The 12,947-nt window shown below is 38.5% G+C and overlaps 1 protein-coding gene across 3 annotated transcripts in view; it reads right to left on the bottom strand.

Annotated features, from left to right (window-relative positions):
• Positions 1 to 12,947, bottom strand: part of TGFBR3 (transforming growth factor beta receptor 3) — a 127,329-nt gene that overhangs the window by 71,539 nt on the left and 42,843 nt on the right. For all 3 annotated transcript variants that reach the window (XM_031614808.2, XM_031614809.2, XM_090146369.1), the window contains one exon: positions 2,263 to 2,447. In XM_031614808.2, the coding sequence (XP_031470668.2) occupies positions 2,263 to 2,447 (185 nt within the window). The remainder of the gene's footprint in view (positions 1 to 2,262; positions 2,448 to 12,947) is intronic.

Raw genomic sequence — 12,947 nt, 5'->3', positions numbered from 1 at the left:
TATACTGGAGTATATTATCTATACTGTGTGACATCTTTACCTTTGCTATCAGTATTTGCAGGCAACAGGAAAAACCTCAGCTAGTAAATCAGATTAATTTAACTTGAGGTGATGGAAAATTCTACTTCAAGACAAAAGGTTCACTTGGAGTTGATCTGTACAATAGTGGAGAATATATTCGCATTTTGTTTTCAGACTCTGGTTCTACAAGTAAAATCTGAACTTCCCAAGTTGCGTACACTCTCTTGGTCTACACTGTCACCAGCAAGCCCTGCTGTAGCTTCCCATTCATTTTCAGAGCAGTGATTTCTGAGGGCTGCAACTGGGAAATAGTAGGGAGGAGGTGGCTAAGAGCTACAAGTTGTGGAATATATTCTATGCCCATCACATTAGTACACCACAGAAAAGACTGTTTGGGCCAACTGCTTTCATAACATGTTAGAACAGACACATGCAGTATCCTTCTGGTAGACAATAACTAATTTTTATGCAAAGCCAAATATTTAAATCTTCTGTCATGCTGTCAAGACAATTAGTACTAGCACAGCCTCCAGCCCCATGTAGATGTGACTCTAGTTCATGCTGTGTGTGCATAACTGTAGAAACTGTACTGCTACACAATTCATGCTAAGAGCATCAAAATATGATAACATTTAGTTTCATGCAAACGTAAGCCTTGCAGTTGATTTGTTCTGGCCCCTTGGGAGATGTGAGCTCAGCTTTAAGCTACTTCACCTCACATTCAGGCACCCTTTAGCCACTAAGTATTTACAATTAACACTACATCAGGTCCCTACGGTGAGGACGCTCTTCTACATATTTTTAACAGGACTTGTGATTACCTTGTGAGACCTACCTGTCAGAATAAATCTGTCTAAAACTTCCCAATAGATTTAAAAGACCTGAGTGACAAGAGAGGCACTAATAAATGCATAGCAGAACTACATAAGGCTTTTGGTTTCCATAAGAAACTACACTGCACAGGTTTCAACTTCAAACAGTTTTTCATGCCTAAAAAGCTGCCTGTAAAAAAGGTAGATATAGTCATTCACAACAACCCAGTGCCTTACAGATTTTAAGATAACAATAATAGAATCTCTGCTCCTCATTCTCAGAAAAAAAATATTATTTTTCTATTCATTCTACGACAGTTGAAGTTGATCTGACATTTTTGATTAAGGACTATCAATGAGATGCCTACCGAATAAAACAGTAAATATCTTCTCTTTAATCATACACGAGATCTTTCAGGCAGTGTAAATACTGAAAACATATACAACAGCTGAAGTTCTACAGATGCATGCACCGAACACTGAGTTAAATACAGTACAAACGCAACAAGGCTACTATTGAAGTCACAGGAAAAACTGATTATGGTCAAGAGTATCTGCCTGAATTGAACTCACTATAAAAGATTCCACTTACAAGTTCTTCCAGCAGAGATTTAGACTCCTTTTTGCTAAGCTTCCATATGATAGAACATCATCTTTGTTCTTTCATCACTAATTCTACTAACTGTGCACACACATACACTGCTCTCACGGGAAAAAGAGCTCAGGATTTGTGTGTGTAATAACTGTAGGAACATGAACTAAGAAACTCAGCTGTTGTGGCATGCAATGTTTTCTTTTCACTTCAGCACTTGGTTTTGATAGTAAACAACAGTACTGCAGAAGTTAACATCAAAAATTTTCTTCTCCTCTGCTGCTTCCAGAGCAGCTTAAGTTCTTGCCAGTCTCTCCAAGTGCAATGTATATAAATAAGTAATTGGATTGTACTTAAGAACTATCATTATCAGCAACGCTTGCTATCTGCTCAACATTCCCCACTCAGTGAAGCACTAAGGATGTATTACAGGGCTATAAGAATCTGAACTTTAGTATTTGTTTACAGTGGTCGTGGCAAGGATCCAAAGGTATTCATGTTAATTTACAACACATTTAGGTAAATGATCTGGCTTTAAGACAGCCAATTCTGTAAAGGCCTCTCGTAGATCCCAATCTGTTTCTTATTTCCTTTGCCCATCCCACCAACTTTTTAAACTGTACTTCGTGGTTGTGAAAGGTGACAGAGAGAATGACTGGGTATGGAAGTAGTTTACTCCTATGACATGCAAAGCATATGTGGACAATACCAATGCAAACTGCATGTGCTTCTTTGTATAGTCTGGATGTTCACAATTCAGAAAATAAACTTAGAATAATCCCATTTGCAGACACATTTTTAGTCACGGATCTGGAAGAAAAGGAATTACTCCTTTACCTCTCTTTCATGATGGTCGAGACCTTCCTCAGGATTTCTGAGATTGAGGACGTGCACCTCTTGTGGTAGGCCTGTTGTGCCTCGGCTTGCACAGCCAGATAAGACTGTGAAACTCTCCAACAGGGCATGGACTGGGTGCGAACTGTTAACAGGAGACAGCACACACTCACTCCTTGGCAAAGGACCTGCAGGGGAAGAGACAGATGCATATCATTTAGAGAAAAAAAGCAATTCGTGGATTCCATCTGTCAAATAATAAATTCCCTTCTGGTCACAAAACCAATGGGAACACAAACAGAGATGTCGTGTTTATTATCCACATTATGAACAAATTTTAATTTAGCATGTTCTCCTGAATATGCTAAATTTTAATGTATTTCTCTCTCTGAAAGTCTAAATTTAAAATACATTATTTAAAATTGAAGGTAGTGTTGTCATTATCAGAAAGGAAATTAAGGGAGAAAAAAAAAAGTATGACAAAAATACCCTGAAGGAGAAAAAGAACAGATAGAGTAGTTGGGAGGAATTGGTTAATCTTAGATATGAATTATTTGCTTATGTCAAACATTGTTATCTCCGAACACTGAAAAATGCAACTATGTATATACAACAATGAAAAAGTTAATCTCTAGTATAATGCAATTCCAGCAGGAAGGATTTGGGCAAGTTGCATATGTTGCTTTTGAAGCACTGCTGATTTATGGTGAACATCGTTCAAATACATTGGACAGAACAGAAGTTTATCACATGATAAAATGAAATGTTTGTTTACTGAGTCTATTTTGCGTCTGACAGCAATTATCTACACTGATAACGGATATCTAGTCCAAAACAGAGTGTACGCCCTTTTAAATAATCACCACAGCATGATGCAGTGCTGTACTCTCATACAGTACGTGAGACAGTGTGATGTGATACAACAAGATGGAGCAAAAGCTGAAACATACTGAGAAGTTTACATTTGAACTATATCTCAGGAAACTAAAGCAAGACAAATATTTATGAAAAGCAGCCTTGCTTTTCCAAAATGGCTCAAACCCACCCCTGACAGTAACAGATACAGTATGTTTTGGATTCAGGAGGTCACAGGAGAACGCCAATTGACTTAACCCCTAATTTGCACCAGAGTCAGCTAGATAAGAATTAGACAAACTAGTCAGTTCAAAAGCTGCACCATATAAAGGAGCACCACAAAGCAGAATTCTGATTTCTCTGGCTGGCATACAACTACAATTAAAGTAAAATGTTTCTTTAAATATATATATATTATTAATAATAGTAATAAAAAGTTCACACTGAAAGAAAACGCTTAAATGATCAAATAGCAGAGCTCTTTCTGTTTTTGTGAAATCTACATCCAGCAATCTAGCTAGCACTAGAGATCATTTGACCCGAGTGCACACGTTTAGTTATATTAGGAATGACTGACTTTGCTGGTTAAAAAGACAGTTCACTCAAGATACAATTAGCAACTGGCCATTTAAAGTCAAAGCCCATCTTAAAACAGACATTTTATAGAAAAAACAAGGCCACTGAGAACGGTGATACTTCCGCAGTGCCTTGGGTTATGCATGTCTTGTCCTGCAGAAGGGGCTGCTCCTGAGACCCACTGGTGCATGCTACGTATCCTGCCAGCTCCCAGAGAATGGGAGCGGTTATTAAAGGCAGTGCTGCAGGCATAAATTACACATGCCTGTGCTTGGGATGCAGAAGATACACAAACTTCCTGCTCTCTGCATGAGGAGCTTGGTATTAGCACTGACTGGCTGTGTGGTGGATTGCAGGTTTGTCTTTTTACCCCTTTTTAAGAATATGCATGTAAGATGAAAGCAGCCCAAGCAGTGACAGTCAGTTTAAAAAATAAATAAATAATAAAAATAAACTGAGACTATTGCCCTTTGGAACAGTTGAAAAAACATTCAGAATTTGTAACTAAAGTATTGCCAGCAGCAAGGGCTCATTTTCCTGATGTACAAGCGCAGATCAATTAGCCCAACCACTGACATGCAAGTCCTGCAGCAGAACAAGTTATTACACAATCTGCACATAAAAAGAATTTCTAAATATGTGCATTTCTTGGGCTAGGGAACAAACTGAGCCAAGGAGCAGCCACGTGTTGAATTGCTTTTCTTGCAAACCAGAGTGGAGTTGACATTTGTAAAGATGTCTCTACCATAAGAGAGAAAAAAAAAAAAAAAAAAATCAGGGAAAGAAAATTCACACAAGTATAAGCGCACGCCAAAAAGAAATAGCAGCATGGGGGAGAGGTCCCAGAAATGTATGGGGCAAGATAGCCTCTATATAAAGGACAGAGAGATCAGAAAGTCTGGCACAGGAATAAGAATCTGTAAGACTTAGAACAGGATGGAAATGGACTGCTGACAAAAAACATACATTTAGCAAAGGTTCAGGAGAAAGAGCTAATACCTCTTTCCTGGCACTTGATCCCCTCCTGAGTACCTGTTTCCATTCAGTACACCTACCAACCCTCCCCTGCAGCTGGTCTTTATTTGATACACATTTGCCACACAAGAGGAAGTTACGTATTTTTCCCCATCTCCGTAAGGCTCATCTACACGAAGGTGACAGTGACCAATAAGGATTACATTTAACACAGCCCTGAGCTTTCTATAATGTCCTCCCCTCCCTGGCACCCCCAGGCACGCTAAGCAAGAGCTCCGCATGGCAGGCTACTCACTTTGCAAAATGGAAACACTCACAGAAGGGAGTAGCAGTTCACATTCTGGATAACGACGCGCAGCAGGGCTTATCTACACAATGACAGGCAGACGGAGGCATGCCCACACTGCCTGCTATCCATCCAATCTGGAGGTGGGCCAGAAATCCTGCAGAACTCATGTAACCCCGCTGGCAGCACACCCGAGCGGCGTACCAGGCCTCACAGGGCTGGCTGCCATGGGTCCCTGGTCACACGAGTGTGGCCCCTTGACTCCTGCACACGAGTTGGCTCTGGGCCTGCCAGCACAGGGCAGGCCTTGATGCACAGCAGACAAGCTGCATGTCCAGCACTGTGAACTACCCACCATCACTGCAACAAAGCGGCCACCCTATCGCCAGGCCCCAAAACAATCTCCTACCTTTCTTGTACATTCTCCTCCCTTCCCCTTTGCATCCTTGAGCAACTCCACTCCCAGTGCTGCCACTGTGTGCACACATCAACGTTTTCTCTTTGATTCACTGCGACTTCTGTCAGCTCTGTACACCATTCCCTTAAATCACAGCTCTTCTGAGCAGCTCGGTGTAAGAAACCAACATTTTTGGGAAGGACGTGGGGCAAAGAGGAGTTATTTCTTCTGACAGAGTTGCTTTCAGTCTATTGTAGTTAGTGACTAAAATGCAGTCTCTGAAAGGCTCTGGAGATCAGAATGGCTACTGAAGGCTAGTTCCACTGTATTCCAACCACATACACCATCAGATTACCCAAATACAGGAATGTATGATGGGGTAAGTAACAGAGGCTTATGCTAGATGTCGCATTTCTGTCAAGTTTTGCATAGGTGTTTGTGTAGAAATGTCCCAGGTCCACACTCTTCCTAGGAGCTTCTGAGGAGCTCAAGACTCAGGAATATTCTCTTAAATGCTCTGGCAATTTCTCTGTATCACAAAGTCCACCGGCACTCAGTCTGTACATGCTGTGAGACAGTTCTTTCTGCCACAAGCGCTCCATTTATGCTTTATTTCAGTTCTTTACATTACACACGCCCCAGCACTGCCTGAGCTACCCGCTCACCACTCAATAACAACATTTCTTTCCAGCACCACCCACTGCACCTGCAGGTCTTGTCTCATGACACTCCAAGGCACTGTCACTCTAGCAGGAGCTCTCTTTTCTCCAAATTAACTGCTATCTCTCTTCTTGACTCCTCTCAGACTCCTCCCACTGATATTCCTTCCATCCTCCTGCCACACCACCTTCCTGTGGCCAAAAATCTACTTACTTCTAGGTAGTTTAAATACTACAGTGTGTATTTACAACTCTGAGAAGAAAAACAAACAAACAAAATCCAACAGAAAGCCCTTTCTATGACGACACTAATCCATTTATTTATCACCTCTGCAGTATCTGCTTGTCTCTGAAAGCCAATATGAAACCGCATTTCTCCTGTTTGTGTGGCTGCAAGCCTTTAGGATTCACTCCTTATCCTACTGAGAATATAAATGTGTAATGTACAGTCATTGTTTGGCTTTTGTTTCACTATTACTGATTTGGACTATGTACTCATTCAATGAATGTATTCAGTTAGCAAATCCTAGCTCTTATAACAATTATATATTAATTGCTTAATGCCTGCAAAGTCTTTTGAAGAAGGAAAGCAGGTTAGGTAGTTTTATAAGAATTAATTGCTGCAAATGTGCTTTATGATGGCAAACGTTAGTGAATTTAGAATTTTAAAGAACTGCTCAGTGCTTAATTATTTTCCACTTCCAATTAATAAGAAGACCTTTATGAAAATCTTAACGCAGATCTAACCTTATTTGGTATGAACATCTGGAATGTATTCAATACAATTTCAGCATTCTTGTTTCCCATATCATCCATGTTACTAATGAGTAACGTGTTCTAAGAAAGTAGCAGAAATGGGAGTAAATACAACATAGGGGAGTACACAATAAGTAGCAAAGTAGGATGATACAACCTAAGACTAGCTCAGAGCTATGATGGATTTTATTTGAATAATAAATGCTAATGTACTTTCTGTTGTATTTCCATGGAGATATCCATATTGTTGAAAAGTGTGATCAGCTCCTGAAAATTACATGAATCTCTGCTGTGGGTTCAAAAGCTCGTTAGTACGTTTCCCATATGTCATACAAGAGGACACAAGAAACACCAATGGGATATAGCACTCTTCAGTAGAATGATAGATTTAACCTAATTAATTTTTGAATGTGGCAATGACATACATCTAGTCATTATAAATAAAGACAAAAAAATCCAAATCCAGTCTTGAGAAACACCAGGGATTTCTGTGCTGTCAGGTACAAAGCAATATAAATTACTGCAGATCTTGCTAGAATTCATCACTTTAACGTTGAAAAGCAAGCCCTAGAGGAGGCTAGCTATCAGAGCAGTGATTTCAGTATGCCCAAATGCCAGACTTCTGCAGAAGCTCTTTTGGAGAAGGTTAATTTAAGAGCTTTTCTTATATTAACTAGTCACAGTGACAACTGGGATAAGAAGGAAAGAAGAGACAGGATCCTCAAACCTAGTTTTGAGTGACAGCAAAGTTCTGAAAAACAAGAGAAGTAAGAGTTTAAAATTCATTGCAGAGCACCTAAACAAGCTTTGTAATAGCTCCTTCCTAAAACCTTTACCACTCAGTTCTGAAAGATATAGCCACACAGACGAAGAGCCACTATTCTATATGAAGTAATGTTAACACCTATACATCCTTTTTCTCATAAAGGATTCTTCACTAAGGTAGCACTGATACAAAAAAATACACAAGGATTGAGCCAAACAAGATCTACAAGCGTAAATATAACTTGAACCCCCCACATGCAACCTCACATCTTCTCTTGGGAGTCCAAGATCATTGTGTTTCCACACCATTAGATACACGTTAAGGGCTGAGAAACTACTAAAAAGACTCATCATTCATCCCAAAACTTTCCAGTAGATCTAGGAGAACACATTGAAAAACAATTAATTGCAGGCAAGTTTAATAGAATCACAATACAAATACCAACAAGAGTCCCAATCTCAACAAGTGAGATCTCTCTGAGGACCTACAGAATTACAGGTCATGGAAGTGGCCCCGTTTGCCACTATCTCATTTGCTAAATACCCAACAAAGCCTTGACATTCCAAGACATGCCCAAAGAGTTAATAAATAAAGATAGAGGCATTGTACTGATAACACAAAGACAATATAGCTGTGGTACATAAGGCTCGATAAGCCTCCCTTCACATCCTTAGTTTTCAGGGATTTTTTTTTATTTTTATTTTTATTTTTATTTTTTTTACTGCTGTATCTAGTATTGGCTTCTTGTCAGAAAAAAAGGAAAAAAAGGTATTTTTGATGGTGGAACTAGTTTTGATTGAATTACTACAGGGACAAATGGAAAAGGTTTAAAATTACAAGGGAAAGGTTCATGGACAAATTGTGGCTGTTTCTGAAAGAAAAAATCAAAAGAAAAAAACTGCAAATGGGTTTGTAGAGGGTCTCAAAAACCTCAGGCTCCACATGTATCTATTTAAATTAGGGAGCTATAAAACTTGAACTGAGAAGAAAAGTATATCCCTAAGAAATATTCAATACAGATGGCAACATTTCGTTGTAGATGGAGTTTAAAATGTACAAACAATATTAAAAACATGTGCAGAAACAGAGATTCCCCATTCCAAAGCTCAAAGCCTGCTAATCTTCATTAACCCCATTTCAGGCATTCTTGCTCTTTCCCTCTTCCTCCAAAGGAAAAGAAAACTATCTTCTGGAAGATAACATTCCAACTTAACACTGACTTCTAATGCAAAAGCTACATGAAATCAGGACTTTGCTCTGTGTGTTCTTAACCCACAATTATTACTCTAGAATTAATTGCCATTTCATTATCACCAATTCTGTTCCAGATACATTCCGCATATGGGCCCAACATTTCAATATATCAACATACCGAATTTCTCTACTTGCAATGTATTTTGATCCTTTATTTTCCTGCAGTTTTTCTAGATATTTCTGTTATAACACAGTCTATCTAGCATCTTCTGTCTGCCCATTCTGAGACACCCAGATCTACAGATGACAGATCCCATGCCTTTTTGGGGTTGCCGTTATGTTTAATATATACTCCAGCAGCTGCTTTTTTTTTTTTTTTTTTTTTTTTTTTCTTTTACACCTCTCTGGAGAATGTAATGGAAAAATCTCCTTTCCTGTTGCTCCTAGGTACTGGTAAAAGCATGAAGCTCATCTCCCTGTTGCAGCAGGAGTGACCAAGCCTCACTTGTTACATGCATGGAACTCACATTTTTCCTCTGATGTAAAATTTCAAATTGCATCTTGCAAGCAATAAATATTTCCTTCCACTTTCAAACATAAGCACCTAACAACATTTTGTCCTTATAAGGACACAAAATTAATGCATGTTAAATTGGAGAAGTTAACTATTTAATCAAACTCAACTTTTGTAGCAATGTACTGCTGCTATTTAAGAAAGTAGAATTGTACCTAAATACTTAAAGCATCCATTTCATGAAAAATGTAAAATAACATTCAAATTTATAAAGCAAAACTCATTTTGATAATTGCACAAGCAAGGCAAGGCTAGCTGATGTCAATACATCAGTATCTTGTTTACTAAATAAAACACTAGGTGTCTAAATAAGACACATATTAAGCTAATTAAATAGAAAATGCAAAGATTGAAAAGTCTATTTGGTTTAACATCTGCTGAGCAGAATTTTAAGGCATCCCAGTGCATGAGACATAATCTTAGAAAACAAACATCTGTACTTAAAAAACAAAGAAGTCTTTCAAAGCAGATGTACTGCAGCACATAAAGTATCACTTTAATCAATGAGCTGCATTTTATGTAACTTCTACTGCACTTATTCCTGACCAATGTACTGTCAGAGCCCTAACTTCTCTTGAGATCCACAACAAAACACTGCTTATAGGACCTATTCTCAAGTATTTTTCCATGCTTAATGCATATGCAGTCACGTACAATGCTCTCCCTCTCTTTCATCCCTTCACCCAAGTATTTGGAAAACACACCACTAGTATAAGACCATCTTTTAATCTGTATAAACAGAACAGCATGGATGCGTGGATATTCATTTAAATAAACCTTGGAACTACATCTTCTGTTTTCCATACCAAAGTAGTTCACCACTGTTTCAGATAGGGTTGCTGAGTTTTTTCTGTAGTTATCCTGAAGCAACAGAAAAGAGACAAGTTTCCAGCAATTGGTCTAAAATACAAATATAGGTGATACTCTTACATAAACCTCAGACCCCATGGAGCACCTATCCTTTTCCCAAAAGCTGCTAAAATTAATCAAAAGTGTGGTTTCTCTCCAGACATGTCTGTATTTCAGAAAAGTGTGAATTCCATCAATACTTGTATCAAGATACAAAATCCCAAACTGAAAGAAAATATTACATCTGAACAGGCTGAATGGAAAAATCAAATGTAGCATTCAGTTTTATCAATTTTAATTAATCAAGTTGTCTCCAGAACCATTATTATAAAAAGATGAAGAAATGAGTAAACAAAACCATTTCTAGCATTCCTTGCTCTTTATTCCAAACAACATGTAAGGTTTTGTTGTTGTGAAAGTCTCTTTCCCCAGAGATAGCGCATAAATTGTCACAGACTTATCCCTTCTTACTGTATAAAGGATAGGAAGTTGCATGGAAACAATGAATGGAAGTACACTTTTTTTTTTTTTTTAATCAGACAACGACAGGAAGCATTTGGCTTGGTTTACAGTAGAGCTCCATGTTGGGGCCAAAAGGAAAACACCTATAAAACTAAATGCCTGCTGAGAGCAAAAACAGGTTTCAAAGCCATTATATTTTTAATGAATTGGTATAAAAACTCCTCAAACCATCCTACTCACGCTGCTATTGTTATTGTATTCCTGAAAATGAGTAAATTAAACATAACAGAGATGGGAATTCCAGACTTTATAAAGTCAGTTTCAAGAAAAAGAATCTTACTTTTATGATCAGCCACACAGGAATTCATGCATCATCAGATACCATGCACAAACACACATGAAATCCTAGATCAGACCTCAGTGGTCTCTGCTTACCCAAGAAAACAAGTCTTCTGAGTCTCCCTTTCTCAGCAAATTGTTACCTATTTAAATTGCAAATATATACTTCAGCTCTTTGTATGCTTTTAAAAAACACTGGCATAAGTTCTAATGATTTTCAAACCAAGACAAATTCTGTATTATGCAAGAAACTGACAGTAAAATTCATGCCATTGGCTGTGGTCCTTCTTTGATACTACACTATGGAGAGGAGCAGAGGAATTACCTTCCTATGGTGAACCAGTGATCTATATGATCTGGTATCTCATCGCAGGTAGCATCGATAGGTATCAGAAGGTACAAAGGCAAAGGTATCAAAATACATAATAATAGTAAGATCATAGAACATATTCACTTGCTACAAAGGTGAGGAATGATTTTGTTTTGTTTTCTTCTTTAAATTTAGATCGGAATGTCTTCAAAAACCTTGTGATAGGTTTTCATAAACCCAAGTAGTCACACACTTCATGCCTATCAGCTTCAATTTGGAACTACATACACAGCTCTTCTTTTGCTCAAAAATATGTGGCCGTAAATCAGTTGTCTAAGATACAATACCGTGCAGTGAAAGGAGTTTATAATGTCCAAAGCTTTATCTAATGGCTGATGAGAGCCACCTCAAGGATATCAGGAAAGACTAAGAAGGGCCTCAGAAACAGCAAAAGCCAGCGGGAAGAAAAAAACCAAAACCACACAGGCTTGGGGGAAGACTGCTCCATAACTTTAAGAACACCAGCCCTTTTTTAATTAAAGATAACAAGATTGTGAGTTCAGTTGAAGGCTGAATTCCTACAGCTGACCCTGAAAGGATGTGTTCAGTAACACTAAACGTCTCACTGCACAAACCTTGAAAACTGATCCATGTCATGAGCTCAAGGAAAACAAATCCTCCTCTCCTCAAAATAGTTAAAGTTTCTTTCTCCTATTGGAGGGAAAATATTTAAAAAAGCACAAGAGGCAACTGTACTCTTCCTCAGCTCAACCTCTGTGTTAGGATCAGCAAATAAATCATCATGAAATACGCCCTGCTACACTTTTTAGATGCAGGCAATTTATTTCATTTTCCAGCTTGTTTTTAGTTAGGAAAGGCTCTGTACTTAAAACTGTTCAAGGGTCAGTGCCTAAAGGAGAGCATACAACAGTGTTGAGGAATGTCCATAAAGGAATGTCCTTGCTTTATCCTGAACTTGAGGACAGGATCGTCTTGGCAGGGGAACACAGCATCCATATAAATGCCAGAAAGCTAAATGCTGGCAAACATTTCTCTGAGTTCCAAAAGACAGCTCAGACAAGGTGGCTGGACCACATTTCATGCAAGTTGACGTGGTTCACGCCACAGCTGGATCTCCAGCAAGGGCAACAAATGTAACAGCAGTGCTCCTACAACCATGTTCTACGGGTCTCTGATGGCTCAGAGGCTCCTAAGTGGTCTGAATAGCTACATTTCTTTATCTCATTTCTAATTAAAGGTTTGACAGCTAAAGTAAGTAATGCAAAATTCTGAGGGTTGGCTTCTCCATACTCTAAAAACCTTTGACATCATCTGACTCGGATATGCACCCAGATACTACTGGAAGAGACAACAACCCTCACACCTGTGAGCAGTTATAAAAAGAAGTCAATCAGAACAGCCTTCAGTCAGCATTAACAATTAAAAAATCAAAGTTTTATAGATATAGATATACAGATATTTTGAGACTTTTAGGTAAATTCGGTGTTGAAGAAAGTGACACAAATTAGCACAGTGTGTAGCAGGCCCGAGATAGCCCAAATGGAGACAATGAAGTCGTCTTTCCATGAGTTGAGTACCTGACATGCCTCACCCTCTTTTTTTTTTTTTTCCAGCAGCTCAAAAGAATCGTTAGAAATTCCAAAAATACAAGACAGACTTAGAGCAAAGA

This window comes from Phasianus colchicus, chromosome 9, assembly GCF_987193195.1.
Source record: "Phasianus colchicus chromosome 9, bPhaCol1.hap1.1, whole genome shotgun sequence".
In the NCBI taxonomy this organism is placed as follows: Eukaryota; Metazoa; Chordata; class Aves; order Galliformes; family Phasianidae; genus Phasianus; species Phasianus colchicus.
The sequence above is the reverse complement of the archived record's forward strand: the minus strand, read 5'-3'. Positions and strand labels throughout refer to the sequence as shown.